The following is a 16,983-nucleotide window of genomic DNA, read 5'->3' on the forward strand; positions in this document are numbered from 1 at the left end:
TGCTTGCATCTGTTCTCGGACAACCGTCAAGGCCCGACCACGTGTGGCATTCCAGGGATCCGGGAATATTGTCAGGCGGGCTCCATTCGATAGCTCCATATCGCGCAACATCCATTGCTGAAAGGGGACTGTCTGCGATCCCAAAAAGACAAGAGATGTATTGTGAATGGGATTGACGAGAGAACGGCGGTAAGTGTGACCAGCGTAGGCAGCTAGCCCAGGGATATGAATGACTGGCTGAGATCCGTAAATGGCAAAGGCCGATGGCTTCCAATCGAACCGTCGTGTAGTCTTGACGTCGTTCTTTTCGACAAGGACAAAGCGCGCATTGATGTCAAAACTCCAGACGGGACAGTATGCGGCCCCGATGCGTATTGATTGAGACGATATTAAATAGCTGAGACCTTGATCATCTTTTGCCCATCGATGGAATGACTCAAGGGCTTGCTCTGGAGAAATTGAAAACGGCAAGGCGTCGAGCTGAAAGCCCGAATCCCGTTTGGTGTTGCTTCGTCGCCCTCCTCGAGATGAGAACCATCGAATTGCTTGCATTTGGATAGATCGTTGCGAATTCATGATGGTGGTTCTGTGCGCATGCAAACTTACGGAAGAGATGGAGGTACACAAGCGTCTCTGCTCAAAAACGACTCTGATGGGAAGGCGAGGCTCGGCAACTGTCCGATTCACGACGCGTCGTACTTGGCGACCAAACATGACAAATCCTTTACGGTGAAAATTCAACAATCATACTTTTAGGTAGGATACATTCGCTGCAGAATAACGACGATGAATACGAGATAGATCGCATGACTAGCACTTACTGTTAACTCAAAGTCCTTCGATATTCTACTCGCTGGATCGACACAACAACAAGCGCGACAGACAACGCGATAACGGATCGAACGTGAAGGTACGATGGCCCATAGTGTGAGGTCAGGTCAGTGAATAAACGCATACACAGGACTCGTTGTGCCGAATGCCAACTAGCGGATATTTTACTAACTGTAACTGTCACTTACAGGTACGGCTATTTATTTTCAACCTACACAAATGTCTTGCGAGTTTCACTCGAGATTCATTGTCACTGCCAAAAACCGGTTTTCTTCTCAAAAATATTTTTACGTTACATAGAGTTGTTGTTATGGTTGTGAAATACGACCCCTGTGGTTGTTGGAGCTTTTCTGATAGACACTACAGCAAAGAGCACATTTGTACTGAAATGCGATTGTTATGACATGAGAGCTAACAGAGTTGTTGGGCATAGCAGCAGTCAGTCAATCTGGTGGTACAAATTCGGAAAATACTGACCATGCCCATCGAAATGATGTAACGACGATATGTTAGAAAGGTAGGTGGTAACCGGTAATTCACTGTTAGATTGGTGAGATTTCTCTCCCGGTGTCCCAATTTACCGTGACAACTGGAAGCGTACAAACGAAATTTTCGAGTTGCTCCCAGAAGGACTGGCTGCCCATACCTCTGGTGCCAAGAAAATTTGATGTACCCGCGACTCTTATCTGGATTGGCACTTTCAAGTGTTTTTCAGCTCCATTTCCGTCCGTTTTCATATGTGTGTTCGCAACAGAAATTGACAAACTTAATACCACTGTCGGTCCATAGATTCTTTCCATTGATATCTTCAAAATTTTGAACTTATTCACGGTGGCTTAGATACAATGACCTGCCAGCGAAAAACAGCTCATAAGTCGATATGGATTTTCCAAATGTTTCATGTGGATAGCTTTTAAGAAAGTCTTGAGTTGATAGCTTGTTCGAATTTGTGACCGTTATTGCGAGCACATGTTTAACGTAAAATGAAAAGTTGATCAAGCCCAGAGGCGCGCGTTTCGATGAACAAAAAATTCCGGAGACTAATTTCTCGTTCAATTTTGAAAAATTGTAGATAGAACGCGCAGCTGAATCAGGAGACCGTGTCAACAGTCATCGTGACAAAATTTACTTTACGTTGGCACGAAGGCTGTCAGCTTCGTTGGTATTGTTTATTATTTCGGTGACAACAAGGTTTTTTAAGTAGTACGTTGCAAGAAAAGCGCCCGTCGGTTTTGTCAGATCCATTTCCCTAAGTATAATCAAGGAAGGATCGGGCCACGAAATTTCGGCTCGGACATCAAAATTTGAAAAAGGTCTCCCTCCCTTTTTCCAATTGTCCCACAATGGCTTACGGAAAACGGGTATATTCAAAATCTACCCCCCGCCCAAAAGTGGAAAGCTCACGGTATCCCGCTACGTCTGGTAGAATCCAGCCGATAAGACCCGAGAGCGTTTATACAATTGCCGAGTCATTCATAACATGAACTGGGAAGACTCCTTCACTCTACGATCTTCTTACTGTTCTCCCACGGATCCCATGAGTAGCAGCAACACACTTCTCCCTACCCAAACACCAACATTTGGTAAAGCGAGTGCACCAGCAACCGAAGAGACAACATCCAGCCCAGGATTTCCGCCTGTCGTGTCTGCGAAGAAGCCGGTTTCTACAGCTCGGAGATACTCGCAGCAAATGGTCCTTTCGGGAACTATGTTTTCGGATGGATGGAGGACTCACAAACCACCTCGGCTGATTCGGACCTCTCCTTTTGAACCTTTACTTCATCCTCAACAGCTGCCACAATATAGTGACATTTCATCGCACCAGGTACAACAATATTATGCTTGGAAGGATCGAGTGCGAGGGGAGGCACACTGTGCTGATCAGTCTTTTGCACAAAATAGAACTCGCATCTTCGCGCTCGCCACATCCGATAAAAACCACGAAGACAAAGACGACCCTCATGTTCCGCCGATCTCCGAAATCCGAATACCAAAGCGTGAAGGCGGCTGTTCTCCCACAAGTACTTCAACTGCTGCTTCAATCTCTTCGCATAATCAATCCTCTTCCGAAGAGCACGAAGTTGACTATAAAAATCTGTATCTATGCTCCCATCGTAACACACAGCAACTACAGCGACGACTGGAATATACGGAGGAAGAAAATCGCCAATTGAAGCGCAAGTTGATTGAATTTCAACGACAGCTCTTTTCCTTACAGCGCAACGGCTTGTCTTCTCGTGGTCGCGACACCCGTCAATCCTCCTGGACTATTCCTCCGTCTCGTCCCGAACTGCCACGTTCCGCGAAACGAACTCGACGGGAGATGGAAGGTCGAGAGCACGCCAATTCGCTGGCACCCAGTGTCTCTACGGAAGAACCGCCTTTACACGACGCGGGCTTTCCCACGACGTTTTCACATATGCGCTGATCCTAGTGAATTCCCGTACATAGTGCCAATTACCTAGTCCACTAACTTTGGTGCCTTGCTATACCCCATGTCTTTAGTTTTCTAATCGATAAAAACTCAAAGCAAAAGTTGCCAGTAACCCATATGACCGACAGAAACTGTAGACAGGAATTGACGACATTCCTTTTTCTACAGAAGTGAAAAAGACCGATTCAATAGCAGAGGTATTTCATCGTCTCGGACAGCTCGCAAATCCACCTGCGTCGATCCGAGACATGTGCCTTGCTCGTCGAGTACTTTTGTCACATGCAACGATATCACTTGCCGATCGTCTTCGTACAAAAGTCCGTTACAGGAATCAAGGACGAACTTGGCGAGGTTGTCCACATCGGTTCGAGTGGGAGACGTCACGGACGGCGCCGTTGCCTTCAAACGACATCCGTCCTCAAGCATTCCCCGACGATTAGCCACAAAATGATTGTTCGGCCGTTTCATCGAAAAAAGGATAGTCATAACCAACGCCTGTCCTTCCGGAAAGAAGGGAACACCTGCTGCAATCGGTAGATGGGTTCCTTTCAAGAGGTGTAATTCGTCACGGAATCCAGTAACCATATGGGAAACAATATCACGGAACGATTCCTGTGCCTTTGCAGAAGGATTATATACAAAACCACGTGCCGTGCGATGTCGTCTCAGGGGAAGTGGATTGCCCCGTACCGTAAAAGCGACACGACCCGTCACGTTGGAAAAAATGTCGGTTGGCTCGTTGTCATCATCATCGACAACCACAACGCATCCGTGAGGTTTAAAAAGAACCACATCATCTAAAGATCTCCAGTGTAATGGACCTTTATCTGTAGTCGATGCACGTTTTGTTGTTTTTTGTTTCGATGTAAGTAGAGACGAATCGTTTTCTTTCGCGGTGATAGTTTTTTGTTTGCCCTTTGTTGACAGTCGCTTCTTGACAACTTTTTTCTCTTTTGCAATTAATCTTTGCTTGGAATCGGTGATCTGCTTTTTTGATCCTTTCGTCGCGGGCTTTGGAATTATTTTCCGGCTACCTGAGAAGTCTTCCATCACAGGAGTAGTGTCCAGTGCCGTCGGCGTCTTTTTGTCGCGCGACATGCACAAAAGCGTCGAACTGTCTTTGCAACGTCGACACAATATTTCCTCATGCACTCCGAAATAAACCTGCTCTTTATATCGAACACTTGTTTTTCGAAGGACGGCGATCGAAGGAGCAGGACAAAATGCTGAACCGTGAAAGTTTTGGCCTTTGCGAACCCAGCGCGGCTCGCTGGCTAGCACGACAGCAGCAGCGTGAATGCTTTGGAGCCACAAGACGCGCATGACGAGTTGTGTTACTTCATCTTCACTCTGGAATAGGAGATGTGCGTCACCAAGAGAAGGCAACGGACGATGAGATGACGCCAGACAAGTTACTCACAGTCAGGCAAAGCGTGAGATAGTTTCGATCGGCACGCATTTTCACAAATCGCTGTTCCTTATAGAGCGATCGTTGTTCCGTGTAAACTGTAAGATAACTCGTGTGTAAAACCATGTATGTCTGTCGAAGGACAGACGCCTATAATAGTTGCTTGTTGACGACGAGCATTTACAATGACTATAGAACCAGCTTCGACCGGGTTCTTGATTTTGAAGTTCAGGACCTATGCCTACTGGCAGGTCTTCTCGTGGTGATTTCCACTAGCACTGGAGTGGTTGCGATGGATACCGCTATCGTGGCGTAATGGATTGGTCCACGTCTTTTTTACTGTTAAAATAACAAACCATACCTGTTGCGAAGGGCAAAGAATTGCAAAGCGGAATCCGTTCAAGCAGCATTCCTATGGCTTATCGCATCAATGGCTACGTCTTCCGTTCAAACTTAGGTATCGGCCCTAGATAATTGGTACCAACCAATATTTCTTGACTCATCATGAAGATGTCGACGGCATCTTTGTTTTCACACATGGCACGGACAATGATTTCGTGTAGACCAGATGCTAATGCCGACTGTCGGATCTTCCAGATATCAAGCTTCGGTACTGACGAGACTTTCTCTTGAGGCGCGGCCTTGTCGTTTGCGTGCGTCGGTTCTCGCATAAGATCAAATAAAATTGCAATTCCGTGCCGGAATACATCCTTCACAGGATTATTCCGCATGGATTGTAGAATGAGCGCCACGCCGTTTTGTTCTACAACCACCACCTTGGTGGGGGGATACTCGTAGCACAGAATGAAAATAGCCCACAGTGCCCAGTTGGCGACCTCTTCATGATAGCGATACCACTGCGCGGCATTCATGATAATCTCGATACCACCCTCTTGAACAATCAACGACGCAATAGTGGCGTCGCCATCCGCCAAGGCGCCCAGCAACAGACAGTTCTTGCGCTGGAGTTCAGCCGACTGTTGCTCGCTTTTCTGGTTTGGTGTCGGGTCGTCCTGTGCTCGTTGCAAGGCACGTTGTGCGCACACCAAAGGTACGTTAAGACCGTACTCATCGGCTTCTTGCACGATACGTTCCCGTACGCGTTCATTTTTGGCTACCAGGGCGAGCAAGGACACGGCCGCCGCGACGAATGCCGTGTCGTTAGGAAACATGCGCAAAGCAACGTAGGAAGCCGTTTGACATTCCAGACCTCGGGCATTTCGTTCCTCTTTGGGAGTCTTTTCGTGCACTTCCTTCCCGTACTTTTTGGCGAGCGCGGCGAGACCCGTCTCCAAGATCATTCGAGCATACGCCTCTACCTCGGCGACGGTTTCTGGATTTGCGGCTGCCGTTTGCGCTTTGTGCAGTTGTCGTTCAATCACCACTATTTCTTGGTAGATTTCGTGCGCAGAAATAATATTATGACGGATAGCTTGCTTTTCCGTGGCCTTGATGTCTTCTACGGCATTGCAAAGGGCAACGAGGAGTCCTCCGAACACGCACGTCACGGCCCAGGACCAACCGCCGCACCAGAAAAGCGGAAGGCTACCCAGCATAAACAACGTTGGCGCCTTGACCGATCCATTGGTATGGAAGAAAAGACTGGCATTTGCGGCGTTTTCCTTCGTCATGGAGAAGCGCTATGCATACTATCTACCGAGGAAATGCTCTGTCAAGCATTCTGGACGAGTAAAGTCCCCGTCGTTCCTCTCGGGCATCCAATCCATGGTGGATTCACATTCACTGTCAGCAGGACTACATTTGGGATTTGCCGGGAGTTTTGGGTCACGAACGACTGCACACAACCCGTCAAGCTACTTTTTCATAGGGCTACGGATGGACCCAACAAACATTGTTGGGTCGGTCGACGACGGGACGACCAACTTGTCCAAGCCACGAATCCGAGGGCTCGCGTTGTTGGTTTACGGTGCCTTTTCTGCCTTGCTCGTTTAGCGGACACGAATCTCGGTCCATTCACAGGCAAATATTGTGACTATTTCACAACCTTTCCTCCCTAAATTCACAGGCAGTGCAGCTCCACCGACTTTCTCTATTATAAGCATACCTATTACACAATATGGCATCACTTCCGGCTTACGATCTTTCCGTGGACGAGATCCGCGTCGCGTTGACGTACGCCAATGCGGCCGTCACGCTCCAGCCCATCGCGATCGACACAACGAAAGCGGCCGCTCCGGCTGCGACACCGGCTAAAAAGGCCGCCAAGCCGGAAGAGAAGGACGATTTTGATGTATTTGGTGACGATGACGAAGAAGAAGACGAAGCTCCCAAGGAAAGCCGCGCCGAAATGTTGGCCCGTCTCAAAAAGGAAGCCGAAGAACGTACCGCCAAGAAAGAAGCCAACCAGCGTACTCTCGTCGCTATTGAAATCAAACCCTGGGACGTGGAACAGGATCTCATGGTTTTGTGGAAGAAAATCACAGAAACCATCGTACAGGATGGTCTCAAATGGGGCGAATCCTGCAATTTGGCGGATGTCGCGTACGGAATCAAAAAAATTCAGTGCACATTTGTCATGGGTGTAAGCAACTCGTCCGACGATGTTGTCGAGAAGATTCTGGACATGGAAGATGAAGTGCAGAGCTGTGAAGTTGTCTCCATGAACGTTCTTTAAATTAATATTCGCCGCCAATACCATCGTTTGTTCACATTCACTGTCAATTCTGTGTAGGTTGACTGTTGCAGACGATTTCTCTCTCTGTCAGTTCGAGCAGCAAAGCAAAGAATCCTTTTGCAAATGTATCTGGAAAAGAGCAGCAAACCTCACTTTTCTCTATTCTGTCCAGCCTTATCACCCAATCGTTTCCACATCGAATTGCTGTTCGGAGAGGATGACTGTGGCGTTTGCCCGGCCGTTTCTTCTTGGTTTGGCATATTTGACCGCATCTGCGCCATGGCACGTTCGTACTCCCTTTTTTCACCTCCGCTCAAATCAGATTCTTCGTGGAGACCTCGAATCCGGTCCTTGTCGGCTATGAATGGCAAGTATATCGTTCCCACACCCAGAGCAGTAACGGTCGCTGCCACAGCGACCCCAACCAGTTTGGATCCCATCGTTACTCCTCCTCGGGCAGGCGGCATTCTGGATGGAATAACGGTAAGGCGTAACGCTGTAGTAGAATATTGTGTATTGCTCGTTCTCTGCAAGGAATTCGCAACAAATCAAACGCTTCGTGGGATATACTTCAGCACAACGAAGACAATAGGCACGAGCTTACAATTAGCTCTCATAAAAAAAGAACACATAACGCGCGACACCTTGTCACTGTTGGTTTTGTCTTCGGTCCAATGGTGGATGGACCGTGAAGACAAACAATAGGGCTTCAATCTTACATTTGTAGGGTTTTCAATTTATGTTCGGAAATTACAGAAACAATTATGGTTAGGGTTTATGGACGTCTTCAACACGATTATAAGCCTATTTCACTGTCCCGTCTAATGATACAGAGGCATTCGTATTCAGAGAAATGTGAGGACTAACAATCGTGCCCACTGGCAAAGTCGACAAAGTCGTTTGAGGCGGAACGAGATCGACTTTGCTTCGAGGTACTTGTATAGCCGGTACAACCCAGGTACCGCAACTGCATTGAGCGCCTGACCAATTCCACGTTCCTATCTTTGTATCACATTTGGGGCAACCGAACTTTCCTTCCACTGTTTCGTTCACATTTGTCATCCAGGACAAACCACCTTGTAAAAAGAAAGATTGACAACTTGCCCAAACTTGCTTGGAATGCGTCATTTTCCTCGCCGAGAATTGGTGCTTGGCCGGCAAGTGCTGAGGATCCTGTAGATCTTTTTCTCCGAAAAGTAAGCGACGGCACTTTCGACAGCTATACCTATTTCTTGTGGGTTCTATGGTATTCGAAAAGTCAACAACGGCAAGTTCTGGTTGGTCTGGTGTTGCCGAATGTTGAAAGGAAGCGACTTCAGCTTCCAGTTCTCTCCTTCGGGCCTTCATAACGCTTGCTATCAAAGCATTGGCAAAGTTTAATGAAAATTTGGCCATTTTCCCCGGTCCTAGCGTTTGAAGACGTGTTGCCTCCGCCTTGGCATCCGCACCGAGTGCACGGAAATAGTCCAATTCCTGTGTCATGGTCGCAAAGTCTGGATTGGGTCGAATGCACTCGATTGGAATTGGTCGTTTGGACATAGTGTTAAGGAATTTGGTAATTTGTTCGATATCGGCTGGTTCTTCTAGACCGCTTCCTAACGCGGCGCCAGCGATACTACCGAACGATTTATCAGATTCCTCAGAGGCCCAATGCCCATCAAAGAACGGCGCTAAGCTTTCGGGCCTTGTCGACATTCCGTCTACCCCGTAATACTCAACACTTGAAAGATATCGAACAGCCTTGTCTTGATCGTCGATGTACGCATCAAAGCGCGCCACACAGGGCAAAAACTCAATCCTGACGCGTTGGTCTCCTGTGGTGGTTGCTACCTTCCTCGATGTTTCCATCACCTCCACTACTTTAGCAATTTGAAGTTTGCGAGACCCAATTAGCAATACTCGGCATGTCTCCAATTTCGTGATATCGACGTCGTTCATTGTACTTTGACATGAACAGCAGAAAGTAGAAGGCGATCACAAAGTTCAGCTCATTTTTTCAATGGCAATAGAAAGGAGTCGGTGCACCGTTTTCTTGGCAGAATGTGTTTCACTTTTTCTCGTTCATTCGGCGCCAACCGATGGGTTGACAGGCGGAAATACGGATGCAGTATACTTATGACCTCTGGATATCCCAATTGACGTCGCACGACACAGAATTTGTAAATCCGGGTGTGTTTCGTCAAGCAGATGCTCGGTGGCGTCCTCGGCAGTCGTCTCCAAGTCGACATCACGTGCGTACGTCGACAAATTTGTCGTTGTGGCTACTACGTGCGGATGCCAGGCACCGTTCTTATCGTCCATCACTCCGCCACGGCGCACATTCTCACGAGATTGGAAACCGCCTTTGGCGATACGCCCAGCACACCGCGAACGCTTGGACCATCAACGCTCGGCACAATTTTTGCACTCGTCACGCTACACTCTATTTTTCCACGATGATGTTCCAAAAGACCACTCTCCTTGCTCTCCTCGCCGTTGGTGCCTCCGCTTTCGCCCCGGCTCCTTCCGCCTTTGTCGGACGCCGCGCCGTTCCGTCTTCGGCTTTGTTCAGTGCCGACCGGGTCAAGCAAATCATTGTCGAACAATTGGGCGTCGATGCCGAAAAAGTCGTCCCCAGTGCCACTTTCGTTGACGACCTTGGTGCCGACTCTCTCGATACCGTTGAACTGATCATGGCCATTGAGGAAGAATTCGACTGCGAAATCCCGGAAGAGGAGGCCGCCAATATCTCCACCGTCCAGGAAGTTATGGACTTTGTCGATAAGCTCTAAGCAGCAGGGCCATTTGAAAATCGAGGAAATATTCGCTATCTACACAGGAATAATGTAAATCCTTATTAGACACCAGTCTGAAAACCATGCGAATCCTTGCTTTACATTTCACTGGGGAGAAGCAGAATGCCTGTCAATCAATGTTGTTTAATGTAAACAACATCACGGCATTTGTATGTTAATAGTTCAAAGGATCTCGTTCCCTTCCCTACAAATACGGACCAACAATGTCCTTCGACGACGACAGCATGTCTCACATGTAGCATCATGTGGTTGTACAGCAGTCCATATTGGGCTTGGTCTACTAACTGTAAGCGACTTACACGATAGGCCGACAGCTCTCGTTCACATGGTGGCCACCGGAACCCCAAAGATGCCTGTCGGGATCTTTTTCCAAGACGCGACGAGACGAATGACGCATGCTCTCCGGGTTTCCCATCACACTCTTTCCCGCAAAAACTAACTGTAAAGTCTAGCTAGGCCGTTCTTTCGCACGACGCAAAAGAGATACCACGGTATCTCACCGTCAATTGACTATTCACAGTAACTGTAAACAAAACATGAGAGCAAGAGCGTCGTAGTGAATACAACCTCGGATCGACCCTTGACATCGCTCCTTAACCGTTCGCGTGAAAGCGGCACGACCAAGATAGCAGCGCAGGACTACGGCTCAGATTTGAGCTCGTAAATTGCTTCACTGTCGGTCGGTTCTCATCAAAGATGAATTCGCGTCTCTGTCAGTATTTTTCAAAGCTTTGGCGAGACCATCATACCTTCTTTATTTTTCGAAACAAGGAAGCTCACCGAGTGGCTGGATGCTCTTTCTAATATTATATTACGGTCATGCAATGCCGCTGGAGAACACACGTGCTCCAAACTTTCTGCTTCCTTGGCTTTAGCTCTTCACACTTTCATTGGACAACTAAGTCCAGTCTGTTTCGAGTCCAGATCATCATATGCGACTACCTGCATACTGCGCTGAATTTTCCATACCCACAGGAAGGATTCTTCGGTTTCTACAAAACAAAAAGAAGCAGGTCTCTTTGCTATACCCTTAGTGTCCAATTAGGCGGCGCTCAGCACGACGATTCCTAGTAGGTACAAATCCAAAAGATGCTTTACGTGCCCGCCAACAGTACAAAGGATTCAACAATCGCTCTGTGGATAGCGGCTGGTTGCAGCCGCATGAGCGACGTACGTTGGGCGTTGACTGTGAGACCAGTCTATGTGACTGTAGACTCAAAGTCGACGAAAGGATCGATTATATGCAGACGTTGTTTGCCGTGTAATCCTGGACAAGGTCATTGTATTGCCATAAGATCTTGCGTGCAAGATGCGAGTCGTCTTGGTACTTTGACTCAATTGAGCCACTCTGCAGCTTTCCCTGGCCATTCAACATATGTAAAGGAGTTTTTTCGGTGAGGACTAGTTTTTGTTGCCTAGCCACTCTTGAAGGTCCATGATTTCTTTTGCAAAGCCTGTCTTCGACGACGTTGGTGGTCATTGCCAGACATCTGGATCTTTGCCACACCGTGAGACAACGGGATCCCTGGATAGGTTGCGGCAACCGCATCCGATTGTCGACCACTTTGCAATTATAGCGTCTCGTACCATTTCTAGCATTCTTCTTTGATCTCGCGTAATCTAACACATTGTTGAAAGAGATCTAAATTCTACACCCCTCCTATCTCACTTTGATTGCATTGGATGAGCGAAGAGCAACTCCATTAGGATTTTTAACTAGTATTCCTAGCGATGTGTTCGAATTGATACGGATTGCAAATCTTATACTTAGTTATTGATCGACGCTTGAAAAATAAGTTGTTGGACAAGACCAGCACCCCGCATTTGAAGTGTGCTTTACTCTTTCGACAGGGCAGCAGGTGGCCTAGATAGTTCCACAGAACTATTCCTTTTTGGCACGGCCTGGAGTGTAAAGTTCCCACAACGAAACAATGCCGACGAACATAAAGATGCTGCCGATTGCATTTTGGGAAGCCTCCGCCACCATGAGAGTTGAAGAAGGATCGACAAGTTGGAGTGCCATGGAAGGGCAGCTCTTCGTGGTACCCGTGGTAGTAGAGCGAACCAAAGACGGCGACTTCGCGGGGTAAACAACAAAGGAGGATACTGAGCTCACAGCCAAAAGAAGAGCCACAATCAGACAAAGAAGCTTGGTCATGGTTTTAGTTCGCTATAGTTGGAAATCGATAGTGGGATTATGGAAGATACCTTTTCTAGCTGGACAAGAACGCTTCACTGTCGGATACTAATGTAAGTTGACGGTGTCAAGAAAGATCGTTGTTCAATGACCGCCAAGAAATAGCCTACCCGCTACTCAGATTCGCCCCCACCATTTCTAACATTCTAAACCAAAAAGGAGCCGGGCAATACGGCCCCATCTTGTCCAAGTCTCACCAGTCCCACTTCCTCAGACACGTGAACGTTGTCGTATCATGTCGCTTTTTAAGAAAGCTGATCTCGTCAGACATTTTATATCCCTTCCTCTCACTTCAAGAATCTAGTCAAATCCAGGAGGAAAATCCATGAGGAACGACAATCATTGTCGGCGTCATGGCAAAGCAAAGCTCAAGCGGCTTTCGACCGTCGACTCGACGTGAGATTGTTAACAGAAAGGAGCCACGAACCTCACGTTGTCGCTGCCGATATTTCGATGTACTGCTGTACCTGCTACTGCTGCACACCGGACGAGCTTTCTGTTTCATCCAGGCCCCATGCGTGCATACATTACAGCGCCGTCTGCCATATTGCGTCCCATCGCCAGCGCTGTTTCAATGCGAGTCTACGCCATTGATAGGTAAAACTCAAGGCGTTCGAAGTACAATTCTCTACAGCATGTCAAAAGATACAGATCGAGAACGCCGATCTGGCTTACTGGTTCTACTGACGGTTCCCGTCGCCTGGGGGACGTTTGAACCCGCCGTACGCTACCTCTACACTATCGATCCGCCTATTCCCGGCTTTGTTTTCTCGACGTGTTATTATCTTGTAGCGTCCAGCTCACTGTACTTAGCTTGCTTTTTATCACAAACAAAGAAATCGGACGGGAACAAATCATTGGAGGTATCACAGCCATGGCCTATACAAGGCGGCTTGGAACTCGGTTCGTATCTTTTTGTTGGCAACGCCTTGCAGGTCATCGGGCTGCAAACGGTCCCCTCCGACCGAGCCGCATTCTTGCTACAGCTGACGACCATATTTGTTCCTCTCCTGGACGCAACCTTAGCGAGAAATCTCTACGCCATCCCTGGCCGCACGTGGATGGCTTGCTGGATCGCCTTGGCAGGGGTTGCTACCATGGGCTTAGATAGGAGTAACACCTCCAACTCTTTCCAAAATCTGGAGCCTTCCCTCGGTATTCTGAACGATGTATTATCCCAACTTTCTGGCGGCGACGCATTCATCGTTGCCGCAGCCATTGCTTACACATTCCATTGTCTCCGACTAGAAAGTTACGCACAGTCAACTTCGGCAGTCCAGTTGGCGGCCAGCAAAGCCACAACGGAAACCGTGCTGAGTGCGGCTTCGGTTGCTGGTTTAATCTGGTATAGCAGCAGTACCGGGTATGATAAGCTTTCCGTCGAGGAACTTAAGACCCACAGCGACCACCTGAACAGCTTGGCAAGCTTTGCAAGGCAAACAGGACAAGAAATTGTCAACTTTCTCTCTTCTGTGGAAAATGGAATAGCTTCCGGTTCCGTTTCCTTCGCCACACTGCGACCAGCTTTGCTAGCCACATTGTGGATCGGTCTCGTGACGGTGGCATATACCATTTATGCCCAATCATACGGGCAAAGTCGAATTCGTCCCGTCACGGCAAATCTGATTTACACCATTCAACCAATCTGTACAGCTCTTTTTGCTTGGTTTCTGCTGGGTGAAAGTCTTGGACCTGCCGGCTATGCTGGGGGCGCTTTGATTGGAGCGGCAGTGCTTTTGGTAGCTTAGCCAAATGGGACCGACACATCCAATAGAACTACCGACGCCTCAACTCTCGATTCATAGAATTCATATAGCTTTGCAAAATCAAAAGGCATCCTTTATTTCCGTCGCCTTGGGACTCTCTTCATTCGTCAAAGGGCCCGAGGCAACCAGCAAGACCGCCAAGAGGATCAATCCTCCTCCTACAAAGCCCATGGGATCCATAGATTCCCCCAGCAATACGTACGCAAACAGCGCAGTAAAGATGGGTTGTAGGGAATAAATCAGATTGGCATTGGATGCTCCGACGCGCTGCTGTCCGAACGACTGCGCGTAGACAACGTAGGCTGTAGAAACCCAACCAGCCCACATGGTAGCACCTACCGCTTTTTGAATCGAGGAGGTTGCCAGAGTCCCCTCTGCCATCCGTTCTTGCACATCCGCAAAAAATGCGGTGATTTCGCGTCCGGCGCCTTGAGCGTAGCCCAATACGCCGGTAGCAGTCGACGAGCCGTCCCCTGCAACCAACACCAACACGAGGACGAGCAATCCACTTAGAACCGTTTCCACGGTAGCTTTGGCAGCGGCCAGTTTGAGCGGTGTCGTATACCTGGCGTACTGCCCCAATCGGACAACATGCATGGTATACGATACTGCGGCCGCCAAAATGAGATACTCTCCCTGCGCGAGACTCGGGACTACCGTTGGGGTTGAAAACGACGCCAGTAACGACGTCAGCGAATCGACCCGTTCCGGCAAATCTATTCCCATGATTGTGATTCCTCCCAGTGCAATCAAACACGCGATCCACGTACGCGCACTGACCGAAAACAAATTGCCGGCGGTAATGGCCGAAAATAGCGGCACCAAAATGGTGGTCAACTGGACTAAAAATCCTGCAGTATCAGCCGAAACGGTCTTGAGGCCTACTACTTGCAAGCAGTTGCCGAGAAACAAGTAACCACCAAGCTCTAGACCACCAAGGATAGGCATGTCGAATACGGCACTCGTTTCTGGGTAATCCTCTTCTCTTCCCAAAGATCCAATGGGTTCGGAATTTGTTGGCTGCGAACGAAACAATTCATTGGTGTTACCAAACGCTAGCATAGAAAGCGTGGTGAGCGAGGCCAAGGCAAAGTAGCAAACTGAAAAGACAAATCCTGGAATAGGTGGATCGATTTCGTACAGAAACCTTACCACGGGAACGTACGTGCCCCAAACGACGGGAACGGTGAGCAATACCAAAAGACCGACTGTTTCGTCCGTGACGGCCAACTTGGACTGTAGGTACCTGGAGACGGCGGAATCTTCAAAACCAATCCTACCGCTATCAGAGGATCCTGGCTGCTTGGTTATTTCTGCCGAGTCCTCTCGGATCGACCGTAGTAGCACTGGAACCGTGGCGTGGTGTCGCGCGTTCCGTGCCCTCGTCGACGGAACAAGCTGCGCCTTGGTTGCAAAGGCTTCGGCTGCAGATTCGGAACCCAAAAGCGTAATCAGCAGAAAGTGGCACAGTGATATTTGCCTCTTAAAGCTTGACATGTTAGCGTATTCCGTAAAGGCTGACTGATAGAGAAGTGCAACCTAGTAGAGAGGAGAATGATTGGAAGTGTTTATCCTCAGAAGTACGTTGGAGGGTTTTCGTCTCGGCATGGCAAGAAACAAAATCGTAACTGTAAATCACGAGTACAACGGACTGACCGGACGGACTACGACTTACAGTTACAGCAACATCATTGCGAATAACCACACAGCGTTCGACTTGTCACTGTCCAATTCCCATGTGGAAAAGGCGCCGTCTATCCAGTAATACCCGCAACTTTACCTACTGCTACATTGAAAAGTCCGTTACACCAGAGAGCTAGTTTGTACTTATTTGTTACATTAATACCGCTCGCTCATACGCTTGGCCACGTTGCGCATCGAATTGTAAACTTTCCCGGGTGGCGCTCCCAAAATCAGATCGCAAATAGCGTTCCGTGCTACTCGTAGATTAGCGTATGATCCCAGCAGATGCACTCGTTGGTCAGCGACGACGATACGGGTGCGGGTAGCGTTCTCGATCGCGAAGCGGGTCTTACCGTCCTGACCGGCAATCCGACCAATGGCACGGGATAGGTGGTCACCCCGGAGCAGTTTCACGTCCGTGACCTGGAAACTTTCCACAAACAGGTCGTCAAGACGCAACAGTGCGACGGCGTCCTGGACTTCGAAACCCATCATAAATGCCGACACAAAGTCGGCACCCTTTTGCAGAGCTCCCGTGTCCACGGTGTGCGGGGACGTTTTCATTTCGACAGATCGCGATTTGGTATTGAAGCGAACCTGTTCAAAAAAAGGGAATAGTGAGCGACTTGGTGTGACCGGAAAACGAGATAAACGAGTTTGCAACATGACGAGACACATCAGACTGCGGCGTGACGCCGCCCAACCACTTCCTTGAATATCGAGGCTTCCTGAAAAAATGGGTTTGAATCCAGGAACAACACGAATTCTCGTACACTGGTGTAATTTCTTCCTCTGCGTCCTCTCGTCTCCCCTCCATTTCCAATGTCCCAATTTAGATTCGTTTTTCTGACGCGCGCAAGCAAACTTACCTGTAATTTCAGATATTCCACGAGGGGCGTCAAAATTTGTTCCCAGTGTTCACGTAGGGGAGTATACCTATGCGGCGGACAACGGACCCGTCGGTATTCGGACTTTCCCCCCGTCGCTTGTAGTGCCGACACTTGTGGAAAATTCGGTTGAGCATCCGTCGTTTCTTTCTGCTGTTGCTGTTGCAGCGAAGTGCTCTGGAGAATCCGCGAAGCAACGACCGATGGGTCAATCGTCATGGCAGTGTTCGACAAGCTCAATCCAGCCCCGTCGCTTCTATCGGCTGACGAATCGTCCATGGCAACATCGTCGTGATCCATTTCTATACCCATGATCCCGCTATTCGTTCGTATACCGTGTTGCAGTT

At 48.6% G+C, this 16,983-nt stretch overlaps 10 protein-coding genes across 10 annotated transcripts; 4 read left to right on the forward strand and 6 right to left on the reverse strand.

Annotated features, from left to right (window-relative positions):
* Window positions 1–2,311: 2,311 nt before the first annotated feature.
* On the forward strand, window positions 2,312–3,259 carry PHATRDRAFT_32528 (predicted protein; the record flags this gene model as incomplete). Its single annotated transcript, XM_002177535.1, has 1 exon — window positions 2,312–3,259. One exon carries the CDS (start codon window positions 2,312–2,314, stop codon window positions 3,257–3,259), a length of 948 nt encoding a protein of 315 aa, XP_002177571.1.
* A 36-nt stretch (window positions 3,260–3,295) lies between these two features.
* Window positions 3,296–4,734, reverse strand: PHATRDRAFT_54080 (endodeoxyribonuclease). Its single transcript, XM_002177837.1, has one exon. It carries the CDS (start codon window positions 4,586–4,588, stop codon window positions 3,428–3,430), a length of 1,161 nt encoding a protein of 386 aa, XP_002177873.1. The 5' UTR covers window positions 4,589–4,734; the 3' UTR covers window positions 3,296–3,427.
* Window positions 4,735–5,107: 373 nt separating this feature from the next.
* Window positions 5,108–6,343, reverse strand: PHATRDRAFT_43339 (predicted protein; the record flags this gene model as incomplete). The annotated part of the gene is made up of 1 exon (XM_002177838.1): window positions 5,108–6,343. Exon 1 carries the CDS (start codon window positions 6,302–6,304, stop codon window positions 5,108–5,110), a length of 1,197 nt encoding a protein of 398 aa, XP_002177874.1. The 5' UTR covers window positions 6,305–6,343.
* Window positions 6,344–6,750: 407 nt separating this feature from the next.
* Window positions 6,751–7,308, forward strand: PHATRDRAFT_32531 (predicted protein; the record flags this gene model as incomplete). Its single annotated transcript, XM_002177536.1, has 1 exon — window positions 6,751–7,308. One exon carries the CDS (start codon window positions 6,751–6,753, stop codon window positions 7,306–7,308), a length of 558 nt encoding a protein of 185 aa, XP_002177572.1.
* Window positions 7,309–7,457: 149 nt separating this feature from the next.
* Window positions 7,458–7,775, reverse strand: PHATRDRAFT_32532 (predicted protein; the record flags this gene model as incomplete). Its single annotated transcript, XM_002177839.1, has 1 exon — window positions 7,458–7,775. The coding sequence occupies one exon, from the start codon at window positions 7,773–7,775 to the stop codon at window positions 7,458–7,460; it is 318 nt and encodes a 105-aa protein (XP_002177875.1).
* Window positions 7,776–8,223: 448 nt separating this feature from the next.
* Window positions 8,224–8,532, reverse strand: PHATRDRAFT_7634 (predicted protein; the record flags this gene model as incomplete). The annotated part of the gene is made up of 1 exon (XM_002177840.1): window positions 8,224–8,532. A coding segment is annotated over one exon (309 nt), but the record flags the coding sequence as incomplete, so codon positions are not given.
* Window positions 8,533–9,863: 1,331 nt separating this feature from the next.
* Window positions 9,864–10,079, forward strand: PHATRDRAFT_9709 (predicted protein; the record flags this gene model as incomplete). The annotated part of the gene is made up of 1 exon (XM_002177537.1): window positions 9,864–10,079. A coding segment is annotated over one exon (216 nt), but the record flags the coding sequence as incomplete, so codon positions are not given.
* A 2,856-nt stretch (window positions 10,080–12,935) lies between these two features.
* Window positions 12,936–14,048, forward strand: PHATRDRAFT_32535 (predicted protein; the record flags this gene model as incomplete). The annotated part of the gene is made up of 1 exon (XM_002177538.1): window positions 12,936–14,048. The coding sequence occupies one exon, from the start codon at window positions 12,936–12,938 to the stop codon at window positions 14,046–14,048; it is 1,113 nt and encodes a 370-aa protein (XP_002177574.1).
* A 118-nt stretch (window positions 14,049–14,166) lies between these two features.
* Window positions 14,167–15,590, reverse strand: PHATRDRAFT_43342 (predicted protein; the record flags this gene model as incomplete). The annotated part of the gene is made up of 2 exons (XM_002177841.1): window positions 14,269–15,590; window positions 14,167–14,224 (listed from the first exon to the last, which is right to left on the reverse strand). Exons 1-2 carry the CDS (start codon window positions 15,561–15,563, stop codon window positions 14,167–14,169), a joined length of 1,353 nt encoding a protein of 450 aa, XP_002177877.1. The 5' UTR covers window positions 15,564–15,590.
* Window positions 15,591–15,905: 315 nt separating this feature from the next.
* Window positions 15,906–16,768, reverse strand: PHATRDRAFT_9929 (predicted protein; the record flags this gene model as incomplete). The annotated part of the gene is made up of 2 exons (XM_002177842.1): window positions 15,906–16,346; window positions 16,619–16,768. Coding segments are annotated over 2 exons (591 nt in total), but the record flags the coding sequence as incomplete, so codon positions are not given.
* Between the last annotated feature and the right edge of the window lie 215 nt (window positions 16,769–16,983).

This window comes from Phaeodactylum tricornutum, chromosome 2 (assembly GCF_000150955.2).
Source record: "Phaeodactylum tricornutum CCAP 1055/1 chromosome 2, whole genome shotgun sequence".
Classification (NCBI taxonomy): Eukaryota; Bacillariophyta; class Bacillariophyceae; order Surirellales; family Neidiaceae; genus Phaeodactylum; species Phaeodactylum tricornutum.

Coding starts and splice junctions, on each gene's coding strand:
- PHATRDRAFT_54080 (XM_002177837.1), bottom strand. CDS start 4,588: ATGCGCGTCTTGTGGCTCCAAAGCATTCACGCTGCTGCTGTCGTGCTA.